The sequence below is a fragment of the Stenella coeruleoalba genome, assembly GCF_951394435.1.
Source record: "Stenella coeruleoalba genome assembly, chromosome: 1".
NCBI classification, from domain to species: domain Eukaryota; kingdom Metazoa; phylum Chordata; class Mammalia; order Artiodactyla; family Delphinidae; genus Stenella; species Stenella coeruleoalba.
The window spans coordinates 80,823,383-80,840,576 of NC_137169.1; the positions used below are offsets into that span (position 1 = coordinate 80,823,383).

The 17,194-nt window shown below is 33.7% G+C and overlaps 1 protein-coding gene across 3 annotated transcripts in view; it reads left to right on the forward strand.

The window, feature by feature from the left end:
- RPAP2 (RNA polymerase II associated protein 2) overlaps positions 1–17,194 on the forward strand; it is an 84,349-nt gene that overhangs the window by 28,850 nt on the left and 38,305 nt on the right. For all 3 annotated transcript variants that reach the window (XM_079904362.1, XM_079904363.1, XM_079904364.1), the window contains exons 8-10: positions 419–1,355; positions 6,455–6,537; positions 9,152–9,232. In XM_079904362.1, the coding sequence (XP_079760488.1) occupies positions 419–1,355; positions 6,455–6,537; positions 9,152–9,232 (1,101 nt within the window). The remainder of the gene's footprint in view (positions 1–418; positions 1,356–6,454; positions 6,538–9,151; positions 9,233–17,194) is intronic.

The window sequence follows — 17,194 nt, forward strand, 5'->3', positions numbered from 1 at the left end:
AAAAGATATATAAAGCAGTTACAGAAATGGAGAAAGCAAAAATCAAAATAATTCAGTAGGATGGAATTATCAAATGTTGGTTTGTGGGGTTTTTGTTTTTGTGTGTATGTTGTTTGGTTTTTGTTTTCTTTTCTTTTTTGCTATACTCTTACAACACTTTTAAAATAATCGGCGAGAAAATACAAGGGAAGAAGATGGAAAGAGACATATCAAATAAATAAGATGTAGAGAAATTATAGAATTATAACTTTCTTCTGAAATGTGTATGTGTGTGTGTATATAGGCCTAGGTAAATATAAGCCTATAAATAAGGCCTTGCCCAGGGAATAAAAGTTTCTACCTTGAAAGTTACAAAGTATAAATACTGTGGGACATGTTGCTTTTCTGTTACAGTTGTTTTGTTTCTTTCCCTCAACAGTGGTCATTCTGGAGAAGAAATACAGTTATGCAGTAAGGCCATTAAAACATCAGATGTTGACAGTCCTGGCCATTTTGAGAAGCATGATGAATCTAGTTCTTCTGGCACTCATAATGATAGTAGCAGTGATAATGAGCAAGACTTTGTTTCCTCCATTCTACAAGGAAACAGACCAAGTGCAACGGGTATAAGGCCACAGCTGCACAAAAAAAGCATAATGAAAAAGAAAGCTGGTCAAAAGGTTGACTCCAAACATGAAAGCAAAGAACAGACAGTAATAGATGTCACTGAGCAGTTAGGCAATTGCAGATTAGACAGTGAGGAGAAAGCTGCTGCTTGTGAACTTCCTTTACAGAATGTATGTACTCAGATTTCTTCAGATAGGTCTCTGCAAGAAAAATTAGAAGCTTCAAAAATTTCTGAAAATAAATACAGTAGTTCAAAAATAACTCTTGTAGGCATAAGTAAGAAAAGTGCTGAGCATTTTAAGAGGAAATTTGCCAAATCGAACCAAGTTTCTAGGTCAGCTTCTAGTTCAGTGCAGGTGTGCCCTGAAGTTGCAAAGGCAAACTTACTTAAAGCCCTGAAGGAGACTTTGATTGAGTGGAAGACAGAAGAAACTTTGAGGTTTTTGTATGGCCAGAATTATGCTTCTGTATGTCTGAAACCCTCTTCAGCCCCTCTGGTTAAGGAAGAAGAACTTGATGAAGATGATGTGAACTGTGACCCAGACAGTCATTCCCCTGCCTTGCAGGAATCTCAGAACAGCTTGGATGAGTCTTTACCATTTAGAGCCTCAGATACAGCCATTAAACCACTGCCAAGTTATGAGAACTTGAAAAAAGAAACTGAAACATTAAATCTAAGGATCAGGGAGTTTTATAGAGGACGATATGTTTTGAATGAAGAAACCACCAAATCACAAGACTCGGAAGAGGTATGTCTTAATGATAATGATTTTTCCATACTGCTAACATGTGGAACACTCACCATAGTAAATCTTGGAACAGGAAGAAAAGTACTGAAGGAATAATTTTTTTTAATTTTCAGAATTTTCTTTAGTCTTTCAGTCCTTTGGTTTAAAATTTCATCTCCAGTATTGACATTATTATTTTCCAAATAAGTTAAAGTTTGCCCCAGGAAATTTTCATCAATATTTAACATTTTTCTCTAATGTAGAAATAGCCTACAATTGTGGGACAAAGTTTTCTTTAAAACCTAATTCTTAAAAAGAAAAAACCTAATTCTTCATATAATATCTAGACTCTCTGAAAAGGCTTGTTTTTTCTTCGTTGGTACATATGCTTTCAGATTTCTACAGAGGGTGTGTATCTTTGTGTTTTATTTCCAATGGGACTATATGCAGTGAAATAGACTTACTAATTGAATAGTAAAATATTTGGATAATATTTGGCAAGCATGCTCACTTAAAATATTATGAATGAAAATTATTTAGTAAAGGAGACTTATTGGGGAAATAGTGGACATAGGAGAAAATGGAAAGAGCACATTCAGGTAACGTAGATTTGATTATCTGCTCTGTCATTTACTAGCTGTATGAAAACTTAGTCTCTTGAGTCTGATTGCTTATCTGTAAATGGGATTATAAATGGCTTCCCTTACTCAATTTTTATGAGTTTTAAAGATAATGCATATAAAGCATTTATCCCAGTGCCTGACATATAATTGGTACTCAGTTATATGTAAATAGTTATATGTAGAAACTGATGTTATGCTGCTGAGATTTCATGAGGTTCTTTCAGTATTTCCATTACCCATTTTTGGTTGATGTGTAGTTTGGGAAAGGAAGTCATTTGGCATGAAGAGGAATAGGTGATAACCTTGTTTTTTTACCATAGGAGTTTGTTTTCTGAGTAAATATGGCTCTAAATTTAAGAACACATTTGGAGATTTAAAAAGAGTGTGAAAGTGGAAATACAGTAAAACTTTAGAAATTTCTTATATTTCTACAGAATGTTACCTAGCCCAACACTATGTTTGAAATCACTTCAACTGGATTATTAGACAGCATCCATAACTTTATATGAAGCCTGGAGAAACATTGTTCTCTGTCATTAAGCTGCATAACTTTACTATAGCACTTGTTTTATTGTTTTTATGCTAATAAGCCTTAAGAAGGAAAAAGTAATCCCTGAAATTTGACTGCTTCTCTGTTGCTAAAACTTTTTCATTGCAGAAACTAACACAAAATTGTAAAGCAATTATACTCCAATAAAGATGTTAAAAAAATTTTTTTAATATATATTAGAAAAAAAACTTTTTCATTGAAGTGTAACACAAATAGTAAGTGTACAGCTCATTGCATTATCACAAGTGAACACACCAATGTAATCACTACGCAGGCCAAGAAATTTGAGTAAACCAGAAGCCCCACTATGTCTCCTCCAAATCATTACCTCTTTCCCAAATTAATGACTATAATAGCATAGATTAATTTTCCCAATTTTGAACTGAATGTAAATGGATTCACTCAGTATATGTTCTTTGGTATCCAATTTATTTTGTGCAGCATTATGTTCATGAGTCATTTGCGTTGCAGATAGTTGTAGTTCATTCTTTCATTGCTGCATAGTATTCCATTATATAAATATACCACAATTTATTAATGTTAATAAGCATTTAGGCTGTTTCCAGTTTGGGGCTATTATGAACTATGCTGTTATGAACTTTTCTTGTGTATGTCTCTCTTTTAATGTGTATGCATTTCTGATGGGTATGTACCTAGGACTAGAATTTCTGGGTCAGAGTGTATGCATATATTCAACTCTACTAGATAATGCCAAACAGTTTTCCAAAATGGTTCAGCCATTTTATATTCTACTATCACTGTATGAGAGTTTACATGACTCCATATTCTCACCAATACTTGATATTGTAACTTTTCACTATTCCGATGGTACTGATTTTAGGTTATAATACATTTCTCTGATGATTAATGAGTTGAGTACTGTTTCATCTGCTTATGAACCATTTAGATAGTCTCTTTTGTGAAGTGCCTGTTCAAGTCTTTTTTTCCATTTATCTATTGGAATATCAGGAATTCTTTATGTATTCAGGATTCAAGTCCATTTTTGTGTATTGCAAATATCTTCCACTCTGAGACTTGCCTTTTCCCTCTTATTAATGGTGTCTTGAGTCCAGTTTACTAATGGTTCCCTTTAGTGACTTCTTTAAGAAATCTTTACTTAGCCCAGGTTATTTCATCTTCTAGAAGCTTTGTTTTTCCTTTAACATTTAGATCTGTAATTCATCTGGAATTGATTTTTGTTTACGGTGGGGAGTATCAGTCAGATTTCATTGTTTCTCTCTGGGGAAATGTGTGCACATTAAAGTACTGTTGATTTTTCTTTTTCTTTTCTTCTCTTTCTTTTTTTCCTTCTTTCTTTTTTGTTTTGTTTGTTTGCTCATTCCTTAAGTTACTGAGAGAGATGGGCAAGGTGGGTCAAAATCTCTCAGCATAATTATAAATTGATTATTTTCCCTTCAGTTTTGTGAATTTTACTTTTAATATTTTGAGACAATGATCTTGGGTGCAAATGTGAGATTATTATGTCTTCCTGGTAAATCTAACCTCTTAGCATATGGAGTGACTTTGCTCTCCATTGATTTTATTTATTTATTTTTGGCTTTACAAGATCTACTTTCCTGACACTCTCATTCTTTTATTAGTATTTTCAAGGACTATCTTTTTTAAAAAAAAATTTAGGTTGATAATCTTTGTCTGTTACGTAGAGAATTTAGTCCATTTACATTTAGTGTCACAATTGATATATTTGGGTTTAAATCTAGCATCTCACTTGTTGCTTTCTGCATGTCCCACTTGTTCTGTGTTCTTCTCTCCTTTCTTGCTTTCTTTGGATCAGATATCATTATTCCATTTTTTGCCCTCTGTTAGCTAGTTTTTATACATTCTTTTACTGATCATTAATTGGTTTCCCTAAAGATTAAAAACTGAATCTGTGTCTTATTAAAATCTAATATAAGTTAATACTTTTATTGCTTCCTGGACAATTAGTACCTTAGAAACTTTAATTCCATTTACCCCATCTTGACTTAACGTGCTCTGTTGTTGTGTACTTTTATTGTCTCTGTATTTTTAAATCCTACAAGATTGTTTATAGTTGGTATTAAGTTGGATTTATCCAATTAATTACTCTTTTACTGTTCTTCATTCCTTCCTGCATCTCCATTCCTTCATCTGGGATCGTTTGCCTTGGGCCTGAAGAATATCCTTTTTTTCCATTAGTGCCAGTTTGCTAATGATGAATCTTCTCAGTTTTGTCAGGACATTCTTTATTTTACTTTCACTTTTGAAAGATGTTTTCCTGGACACTGAATTCTAAATTAATTCTAAATTAGTAGTTATTTTCTTGCAGCCTGTTGAAAATACATATTCATTGTTTTTTGGCTTCCATTTATTTCTCTTATTTGAAAATACTGTTTCTTCCTTTAGCTACTTTTAAGATTTTTTTTTTTTGTCTTTGGTTACCGTCAATTTTAGAATGCTTTGTGTGTGATTATATTTGTATTTATTCTTTTGGCTGTTGTATACTTAAATCTGTGACTTGATTTCTTTTATCAGTTTTGGAATATTCTCAGTTATTATCTCTTCAGGTATTGCTTCTGTCCCATTCTCCCTTTCCTCTCTACCTGGTACTCCAATTGCAGATACGTTAGTCTTTTTCACTGTATCTTCTGTTTTTTATATTCTCTTGTGCTTTGCATTACCCCAAGCCGGGGGGTGGGAGGAGAGGGGTGTGTGTCTGTGCTTCATTCTGGATATCTTCCAAATCAGTATTCTCTCTTCAGTCTTTTCTACTATGTTATTAAACCTATCCATTGAGTTCTTTTAAATACTGTTTTTTCAGTTACTAGGAGTTTTGTTTGGTTTTTTTATATAGCTTCCAGTTCTCTGCTAAAATTTTCCATCTTGTTATTTTTCTTTGAATATATTCAGCATAGTTATTCTAAATAAGGTTGATAACTTCATTACATGGATTTCCTAGGGGTTGATTTCTATGAGCTAATGTTTCAGATTTTGATCATATTGTCTTGTTTTCTTATTGTTTTATTATGTGGCAAACATTGCATAATAAAAATTAGAGATAGCTTGAAACCCAGGCTGATGTTATCTTCCTCTAGAACAGATTTGTGTTTGCTTCTGGCAGATGATTTGCTGGTCTAGTTCCCTGACTAGGTTTTGAACCCGGGCCCCCTTCATTGGGAGTGCAGAGTCTTACCCACTGAATCACCAGGGAAGTCCCACCAAATCACTTTAATCCAATCAGTGATTAAGATGATTTGAAGCTGGGCTTCAGTCCCTGCAAGAGCCAGTCCATTTCCTCTTCATTCTTACTCCTGGAGTATGGTCCATCTAAGTCCTGTTCTCAAGTTTGGGGTAGGTTGACAGTACCTCTTCCTTCTTGGCATGCCCTGAACTCTGATGCTCAGGTTCTCATAATCTAAATTGCCTCTTCTGGAATTAGTCAGTGCCTTCTCTGGAATTACTTTCTCCAGAATCTCAGACCATAATTCTTTACTACCTTATTAGCTCTCTGATGCTTTCAAACAATCGTGGGTTTTTTCCCAGTTTTTTCAGTTTTTCAGCAGAAGAAGTGGTTTGAATTATCTTGTCTGCCGTTTCTAGAAGTGGAATTTCCCATAATACATTTATAGCATTTGATAATTTTAGTCCTTTAATCTCCTATATTTATATAGTATTTAGCATTTTACGAAGTCTTTTTATATACGTTTTCTCGTTTAATAAAGAAGGTATTAGTATCCCTATTATACAGATGAGAAAATGCTCTCAAAAGAGGGCAGATGGCTCAAGCAAGTTCATACCAGCCTACTGACTGAGCCAATACTCAAATTTAAATATTCTAATTCTGAAGTCTAATTTTTATTCTACTATACCACAGGTATAAACTTTTGTGTTTTAATGTTTGTTGTTCTTATCAAAGAAAGAATGTAAATTTATGATTTTATTTTGCTTTGTTTGAAAATGTGATTCAGCATGATCCCACCTTTCCACTGATAGATTCAAGTTCTCAGAACCAGATTAGAAAACGCATCGTACTTGAAAAATTGAGTAAAATGTAAGTATGTAATTATCATTCCATGTTTATAATATTTAAATTAATTTGGTATGTGTGGGTTCATAACTTATTGGTGTAATCCTTGAATTTTGAACAGAAGAATAACGTGTAAAGTTTATGTGGATTTTGTCACCTGAGAAATTTAGATTTTTAAGATGTCCTACCAAAGAATATTGAAATTGTTTTGTGTAGAAGATATAGAGACACATAATAAAGAGGAAGGTTGAAATTATGGGAGTAGAAAATCAAACTGCCTCACTCCCATTTAATAATCTAGTGAAGTCAGGAAAAAATATCAGAGCTAGACCCATTTAAATACTGATTTGTGGTAAATGTGTCACATCAGTTTCACGTGTAAATAAGATTTTATAAAGGTTTAACGGTTTATTGACTTATTCTATATACATATTCATAGAACCGTTTCACACTCAACAACCTGAATTTTGCAATTTAGTTTTAAGCTTCCCGTAGTGGAAGTTGTTGTTCTTGTAATTAGCCCAGTCATAAATGACATTTGAAAATTGCAATCTTGGTTTCTCTTTCAAAAGGAGCTTGAAAATCTTTTTTTCAGAGGTGTGACGGCTATCTTGAACTTTTCAACCAGCATTTTTTTTCTTCAGCAGAAAAGACAGAAAGGTGTTTTTCAGTCAATATTTAAGGTGCTGTGCACGTGCAGAAGTCTTAATTTTGTAGTAGTTCAAAAATAAGAAAAGCCTATTTTCTAGAAGCCATAGTATTTTGAACAGCTTACTTCTCTAAATTTTACATGTTAAATAAGTGTTTAAATTAATATTTATTGAATGCCTGTTGTGTGTTAGACTCTTCATATATAATAAATCTGTTTTGTCTTTTACCTGCTCTTCATACTTGTACATTTGTTTCTGTTAAATATTAGTTTAGACAACAGTGTAAGTCACCATCTGTCTGATTCATAGAATAAGAAGATATCAGTCCTTGATTTTAGTTACAAAGGTTTTGAAAGTTGGGATAGATTAACTATACTAGCATGTAATTAGTAGGTAGGGATTTATGTGAAAATAGTTTTCTAGACTTTTTATCTAATGAAAGTACCCAGTTTTAAATTTAAGACCACATAGGCATGTCATTGAAGGAATTTGGGCTACAACAGAAGATACCAAAAGGAACCCTGCTAGAAGACCAAGTTATCGATATTAGGGCAGGAACTAAATTTGAGAAGTGGTGGAATAATTTAAGAAGAAGCACAAAGAACACTGAAAACAAAATAATTATAGTGACATAGGGATTTTTTTGGTTGGTTGTTTATGAAAGCAGTTGAGTTTTTTCTCATTGTAAAAGTAGCACCAACTGTACAAAAAACTTTTAGAGAATCAAAGAACATGAAATATGCACTGAGTATTAGATGATATTAAGGAATTGTTAATTTGGTTAGGTGTGATGGTTTTATTATTATATACGGAAATGCACTTGTATTTAGAGATAAATAAGGAATAATTTAGGGGTCAAATGACATGATGTCAGGGATTTACTTTAAGATACTGCAAAAGAAAAGGAAGGAAAAATGAAGCAAATGTAGCAAAATATAGGGAGATTGAATCTGGAAATAGAAATATGGGGTTATTGTTACTGTCTCTATTTTGAAACGTGTTTTAAACTTTTATAATAAGTTTTTTTAAAAAGTAATACATGCTTATTCCAGAAGATTTAGGCTGTAGAAAGTGATATAAATAAGGAAGCGAAAATCACCTGTAATTCCACCACTCAACAGTAACTATTAATATTTTGATGTTTATCCCTGACATATATGTGGTATAGCTGGTGTGTGTATATTCATTCCATTTGGTTCCCTCTGGTATAGTCTAAACCTAGAGAGAACGACATATGTTCCATATATACTATGTGTGATATGCAATTGCATTATAACATGTATGTTTTTATGAAAATGGAACAATACTACATATGCATTTTTCACTTAACATTTATCATGAATATCTTTCCACATTAAAAAATATAGATTTATATTATTATTTTAAAGATTTTATTATTTGGTTGTATCATAATTTATTTAACCACCTATTGATGGACATTTGTTACCATTTTTTCACTACTAAAAATATTTCTCCAATAACCATCTTTTTTATGTTTGATTATTTCTTTAGGATAAATTTTTTCATAGTAAAACTATTGGGTCAAAGAGTGTCCACATTTAAAATATTAGTATATATTGTCAAATTGCTCTCTAGAAATGTACCAATGTTTACTCTTACCATAAGGATGTAATAAGAAATATGCCACACTCCCATATTGGACCATTTGGAGGGCAGTTCTTCTGGCCTGTGTTCTTTCCATTTATTTAATATTTGAAAATAAAAAGTTAAGAAATACTAGAGACAAGAATATAGATGGCAGCCAAAATGATATTTTTGCATTTCAGTGCCTCATTCTGTAGCATAGGCTACAAAATAAGAGTGTGGAGTTATTTTGAAATATTTCTTTATGACTTCTTACCAGTTACAACCTTGCTTAATTGTCTCCACCTCAGTGTTTCCCTATGGAAAATCCAGACTTAGGCAAGACCCCCAGAAATGTATCTATATAATTATATTTTAAAGGAAATGTAATTTTTTATTTTCAGATTGCCTGGACTTATGGGGCCTCTTCAGATTACATTAGGAGATGTTCACACACAACTTAAAAATCTTGTCCGAACTTTCAGGTTAGTGTTAATATTAGGATTTTCCTTCTCAGTTATTTTGACTTTATGTAATTGCCTTGCAGAATCCATAGTAGACTAAGGCATGAAGAAAGTAAATGAGTTACCTTTATTGTCTTAAATCTAAATACTGTTTTATTTTCTCTTCCACTAAACATTACTTATATCTTTTGTTTTCGTTTTTGTTTGTTTAATTTTTATTGTAGTTGATTTACAGTGTTAGTTTCAAGTGTACAGCAAAGTGAATCAGTTATACGTATACATATATCCACTCTTTTTTAGGTTCTTTTCCCATCCCTGTGCTGTACAGTAGGAAGGTCCTTATTAGTTATCTGTTTTATATGTAGTAGTGTGTATATGTCAATCCCAATCTCCCAATTTGTCCCTCGCCCTCCAGCTTATATCTTTTGTTAAATGTAATCCCTTATTTGCTCAAACCTTGATATGTTTAGTTTGGGATAGTTTACTTATGGAATAGCCTAAAATTAAGAAGGAGAATATCTGAGACACAAAGGTGGTTAGTCAGTGACATCTTGGATTTTAGTGAATTAGTAAATATATATCAGATGACCAGCACTATGGACAATACAGAAGAAGACTAATGCCCACCCTTGAGGAAGAACTCCTGTGAGAAGACAAGGTGAGCACAGAGAGCAGTGCAAAACAGTGGATAATTTAGCTTTGAGTAGTGTGGAACAGACTTAAAGTGATCAGACAAGGACAGGAAGAATAGAGAATATCAATTACGAAGTGGAGCAGTTGGGATTTTTCTGCAACTATCAAGGTAAAAATATTCAACAGGCTAAGACGAGGTTCTCTACTAAGAAGCATAGAGATAGGCCTCTAAATACGTTATTAGTAGAGGTGTACCAAATACGCATTTTGGCCCAATGCCAGTGACCCAAAGTTAAATTAATAGTTGTCTGTGGCTAAAGCCAGATAGCACCAACATAGGATGAACTTCTAGGGTAAAAGAATCATTTCATCCAAAAAATCAATTATTATTATAGTTTATTGCCAACAGTAGTAGTAAGATTTTTAAAGTTTACAATTATAATACAGGAACAGTTTCTTGACACTGTCAGCAGTTAGATTTCTCTTGCAGTCCCTGTATTGTACATAGGTAATACCAAATAGATATACACTTTCAACCAGCACATTTGAAAACATCACTAACCTTTTTGTGTGCCACAAAGTAATTCAGGAAAATGTTTTCAAATAAATTATTATTTTAATTTATTTGAGGAGCTAGGATTCAAGGAGCTAGGATTCAAAGTTTAGGAGCTAGGATTCAAAGTTTAGGCATGTCTCAAAAATTCTTCATCTTCAGCTACTGAAAAGGATTGTTTGTAACACTTTATGTTTGAATCTTCAGCCTTCATAGACCTAAGACTATATTAAGACATTCTTGTAGAGTTGTTTACTGTGAAGTTTTACTAAACAAAATGTGTTTGGGGTACCCTAATTGTCTCTAACAGGCTTGTCCTAACATCTTAAAAATTATTTTGATTAGAGATTATATTTGAATTATTGCCCATCCTTTATTTCCATAGTTTAGGTATTTTTCCATCCCATGGTATTATGAGGTAACATTGTTTTTAATTCATCATCACAAGGTGTGAAGAATTCCCCAATAGGATGTTTTCTTGAAAAATTTATGACTTAAATGGAAGTAAATAACTGAAATTTAAATACAGCTCTTAAATGTTATTTTCTTTAATGTTATGAATGGTAGTACATTATACAGTTCTGCAAAGACTGAATTATGATAAATCTAATCTCTATGATTTTGTCTTACATTATTTGAATTTTTATAAACATTTTTTCCAAGATATAATGTTCTTGAGGAAGTTATCTATTTAATGTATGACATATTTGTATTAACTGTCAATCTATTTTGCTAAATAACTGAAAATTTTTACTAATTCTTTTATGCATAAAATTAAGTTTTCATAAGCAACATTAATTACTACAGCATTTTACTCTTATATTGACTGATGAAACAAGCACATAAGAACATTTTCACTCCATTTCATCTAGAATGTTTATATTTGAAAGTGAGTGTTCAGGGAATAACAATAAATCTGAATGACATGATTGTGCTGATTACTGACATTGTTACACTCATTGGATGTCATGGTAACTGTGCAATCACAAGATCATTGAATGCCAGAAATGATGCTCAGATTGGCCTAGGCCTTTGGAAGACTGACTAAATGCTTTGCTAAAAGGAGGGTTTGGGCCAAATACCAAGACGATAGCTGAACTTCTTTGCATTTCTGTTTAGTTAGGAAGAGAGAGACACTTGTTTTTTAGGTCTAGGTCATATACCTGTCACAAAACCATGCATCCAAAAGAAAACAAAAGTGTTTTTCAACTGTCTACACTCATGATAAAGTTTGAATAGATATGTACAGTGTGGATTTATTAGGAAGTAAATATCATATAAAGAAAGGTTAGCTGAGGGAAGAAGACGACCAGGTGCTACTCTGTTTCATTGATTTTTAAAAGACTTGTTACTCAATTTCTTGCAGACAGTGTTTATTTAATCACCATTCTGAGCAAACTGGTAAAGTCACTAAAGACACATTAGATGAAATATTAGAATAAAGCCTTTGATCTTGAACTACAAATATGAATTTTGTACTTCATTTTTTACCCCACTCATTTAGAATAGTGGGGTAAATGAACAAGTGATTCAACTTACTCTGCCTATATTTTCTAAAGCTGTTTTTCTACCTAATTGTATGTTTTCTTTCTTTCTTTTTTTTTTTTTAACTATTCTGAGGTTCTCAGAACTTACTGGACACCCATTGGAAAAAAATGTTTGGCTACAACTGCAAGATTGCCACATTATTACTTTCGTGTGCCCTAGAAATTTAGGTATTTCAGGTTGGAAACCACTCACTATCCAGGCTATTTGTTATTTTGGTCTTTTGAAGCAGCCCTGGTAATAATGTTTAGTCCATGTCAATACGTGTATTCAATATAGTACTTACTATCTGCCGGACTGTGCTTGGGACTTTACACGTTTAATTTCCAAAAAATAGTGGTATTATCCTCATTTTACAGATGAGAGATGAGAGATTAAGTAATCTCAAATCACACAACTAGTAGTTAGGTTTAGACCCCAAATCTAAGTTGAGAGGATAGATCTTAAGTGGCCTCACCAAAAAGAAAGAAAGAAAGATAGAAAGAAAGAGAGACAGAGAGGGAGGGAGGGAGGGAGGAAGGAAGAAACGAAGAAAGGAAGAAAATGGTAACTCTATGTGATGGAAATGTTATTTAACTTGATTGTGGTGGTCATTTCACATCGTATACATATATCAAAACATCAACTTGTGTACCTTAAATATATAATTACTATGTGTCAATTATACCTCAGTAAAGCTGAAAAAAATTTTTTTTATAAATTTATTTTATTTATTTATTTTTGGCTGCATTGGGTCTTCATTGCTGGGTGCAGGCTTTCTGTAGTTGTGGCAAGCGGGGGCTACACTTTATTGCGGTGTGTAGGCTTCTCATTGTGGTGGCTTCTCTTGTTGCGGAGCTCGGGCTGTAGGCGCATGGGCTCAGTAGTTGTGGCTTGCGGGCGCTAGAGCACAGGCTCAGTAGTTATGGCACACGGGCTTAGTAGCTCCGTGGCATGCGGGATCTTCCCAGACCAGGGCTCGAACCCGTGTCCCCTGCATTGGCAGGTGGATTCTTAACCACTGCGCCACCAGGGAAGCCCCTGAAAAAAAATTTTTAAAGGAATCTATTGGTTGTCTCAGTAATTATTAGTATTAAAGGTTTTTTTTTAAGTAACTTCATTTATCACCACTCTAGACCCCAAGTAAGAACTCTACTTGAGAGGATTCTGTTACCTGTGCCTTCTGTGACACATAAGCTAGCCAAGACAAGAGGCACAGTGTTCTTTAGTTTAGTAAGAGGTAGCCAACAGACTGCAGAAATGAGAAGACTCAAATATCACTTTCCTTTTATATTTATAAACTGTTATTTTATCACCTTTTTCTGTCATTCTTATTTAAGTTTTTTCAAGTTACTTTCTGCATTATTTACACTAAATTAAAATAAAGCCTAGATGAAACAATATGATGTGTGGGATTTGCTTCATAATTATCCAGGTTAGGGTGATGTTGAATATGAGGTTGTATAGATGAAACATGATTGACCAGGAGTTGATAATTGTTAAAGTTGTGATGACTGTATGGGAGTTGATTTTATGTTCTATTTTTATATATGTTTGAAATTCAACAATTTCTGCAGAAATAAGCCAAAAAATTCTTCTTTGTTTTGGTGTAGGGGATGCTATATATAAAAATGTTGTTGTTAAGTTATTTTTGAAAATATTTACTCTTTAGTACCTGCAAGTCAAAGTCTATAGCTTTAATAAAAATTACTTAAATTGACTTTGCTGCCTTTTAGCAAAATGTCTGTTACTTATAATACAGAAATACCTCTGGTAAGATAATGCGTTTTGGGGTCTTCAGATTGTGGCAGGACAATTTTAACAGGTATGTGACCATAGGCTAGGTCTTCTAGGTGAAGTCTCTGGGAAAACGCCGTATTGATGACAGTGACTAGTGTTGGGAGATCTTTTCAATCAATACTGATGGTGGGAGAGTTGACATAAATAACCATATCTTTCTCTTTGAAATGATAACCAATAATAGGAACTTGTAGAACAGTGATTCTTAAGCCAGTTGTGCATCAGAATTACCTGGGGGAGCTTTTAACAACTGCAGATGCCTGGCTCCACCCCTAGAGATTGAGTTTCATTTGGCTGGGGTTGGGCTCAGACATTAGTGTTTTTCAGAAGCCCCCCAGGTGATCCTAATATTCAGCCAGAGTTGAGAGCCTGTTAGAAGTAAACATGAAGCAGCTTTTTCAGCTCTTTGAAGAATCTTTCCCCAGTGAATAGAGCTGTGCTTTCCACTGAATTGCATCTTAGTCATTTATCTGGAATGTTACATTGATTTACCTGTCATAGTGGTTCCATCAGAAGCTGCTTGGTAATGATTCACTGTTGTCATTGTTGAAGCAAGATATTTTTCTAAATATGATTTGAATTAAAATTGTATTTTGACACACAAGTCCTTTTTAAATTTCATCAGTGATGACTCAGTGTATGTTTTCTAAATCTGTATTGAATTTCCAATTATATTTTGGAACTGCTTTTAAAATGTTTTCTATCAAATATTACTGTTTTAATTTTTGAATTATCACTCAGAAAATAGTTAAGTATGATAATTTAGCATCTGTGCTTGAAATTATTTTGGCTCAGCAAAAGGGGAAATATGATAGCAGGTAAAAATTTTGCTGTTCTGCCACTTAAAGTACTTTGAAGTGAAAGCAGAGTACTTTGACGTGAAAGCAGAGACCTTGTATTTTCCCCAATGCCTGAAATGGTAGCATAGAGCAGGCACTCACTAGATTTTTTTCTGAACGAGTAAATAAATTCATGAAATCTTAAATTTGTCTTGGCTTTGGGAGATTTGAATACAATAGAAAAGGAAATTCTATTTAACTGTTTTTGACATTTTTTTTTCTTACATGCTTACCCTTCTTTGGCCTTTTTTGGTTATGTGATAGATTCTGTTTTAGTTGCTACAGATAAAACAGTGAACAAAATAAAAAAAATTCCTTCTCTCATTAACTATTCTAATGGAGAGGATATGTAAAATTTTAAAGACAATATGTGTGTTATTATGTGGTGATATACCTTTTTCCCTTTCCCAGTTCATTCTCCTCCTTTTCTCTCCAGAAGCAGGCAAAAAGGAATGGTACTAAGGAGGAAGTTGTGATTTTTAAATAGGCTGGTCAAGGCAGACCTCATTGAGAAGGTGCCATCTGTATAAAGACCTAACAGTTGGTGAGGGAACAAGCCATGTTGCTATCTGTGAAAATATATCAGACAGGGAACAACAGGTGCAAATGCCCTGAAGCAGAAGCAGGCCTGGTATGTTCACAGAATATTAAGGATGCTGGTGAGGCTGGAGAAATGAGCAGAGGCAAAGGTACAAAGAGATATGGTCAGAGAAGTAAAGGGCAGGGAATGGCTATAGTATAGTTATATAGTCCTTGGAGCCATGGTCATTCTTTGACTTTTACTCTGAGTGAGATGGAAAGCAGTTTGTGGATTCTGAATAGGGGAAGGATGTGATCTGACATATATTTTTAGCAGTATCACTCTGTCTGCTGATTTGAGAAGTATAGTAGATGGTCAGAGGCAGGAAGACCGTTTAGATGTTGTTTAGGATATTGTTTCCATAATCTAGGCAAGAAATTATGTTGACCAAGGTGAAAGTAGTGGAGGTAATAAAAAGCGATAAGATTTTATTTTGCAAATAGAACCATCAGGATTTGATGACTGATTTGACATGGGATATGAAGCGAGTCGAGGTTACCCACAAAATTTTTGGCTTGAGCAACTGGATTCTAGAAGGATTGGGTAGCCATTTACTGAGATGGAGATACCTGCAAGAGGACCCAGTTTGCGGGGGAAGATAAGGAAATCAATTTTGGCTATACTGAAGTTTTGAGATGCCTATTAGACATTCAAGTGGAAATGAAGGTAGATCATTAGATATAGAAGTCTGTAATTCAAGGGAGAGGTACAGGCTAGAGATAATAAATTTAAGAGTTGTGAGCACATAGTTATCTAATATTTAAAACTATGAGATTGGATGACATCACCAAGGGAATGAGCACATATAGAGGAGAGCAGAGACACAAGGGCAGAGGCCCTGGGGTGATCCAAAATATCAGAAGGGGTGATCCAAAATCTCAGAAGGAGTGCCAGTGAGAGGGGAGGGGAATCAGGCGAGGGGAAACCAAGTGTAGAAAGTGTACCAAGGAGAAGGGATTGATCAACTGTGTCAAATGCTCCTGGTATATTAAGGTGGGAACTGAGAAATGTCCATTGGATTTGGCAACATGGACATCGTTTGTACGTTTAATCCTCACAAGAACCCTGTGAGGTAGGTAGTACTACTGTCCCCATTTTACTAAATTAAAAAAAAAAAAAGTTTTACAGCCATTGAATGTGTCCAACGTAAAACACTACTAATGACAGATCTGAATATTGAACCCATATCTGTCAGACTCTTTAACCACTATACTGTACTTGCTTTTTATATCATATAGACTTTTAACTATGGAAACATTTGTAGACATTTTAACTATGGAAAAAATTCAGAGTAATGTAACAAAGATACACATCTCCACTCAGAATTAATCAAATCTATTAAGACATACCTTTTTCAATAAAATAAATAAAATGTTATAAGTTAATTCATTCATTCAGAAGAAATTAATTGAATCTCTTCTGACTCTTATTCTGGGCACTTGGAATAAATATGTGAAGAACACAAAGATTCCTGCCCTCAGCCCAGGCAAAACAGAAAATAAACAATAACCGTATGTTAGAAGGTGGTAGGTGGTACAAGGATAAAGAAAAATATATAGCAGGATAAGGAAAGTCAAGAGTTTGGGGCTGGGAGGTAGAGGGAGTTGCACTTACTAATAGTGTGGCCCAGGTAGACCCTACTGCAAAGGTGACATAAGAAAACTTATCTATCATTCAGGCAGATGGAATCACCAATGCAAAAGACCTAAAACATGAAGTCCTCTTTGTCCTCTTCCCCAATCCATTCTCCTTTCCTCCCAGAAGCAACCAGTACTGTGAATTTCGTGTATATCTTTCCAGTCTTTGTTTTTATACTTTTAGTACATATATTTGTGTCCATAAATATGAATATTGGCTGTTCTTGATTTTTATAAATAATGTCATACCATACTTGCTTTCATTCAAATTATGAGCAAAATGTGTAAGTTCATTCTTTTTAACAGCTATTTAGTATTCTATAAAAATGCCACGATTTATTATATTTTCTATTATAAGCAGTGTCACATCAAACATCTTCATATACATTTCCTTATGCATAGTGAGAGAGTTTAAGG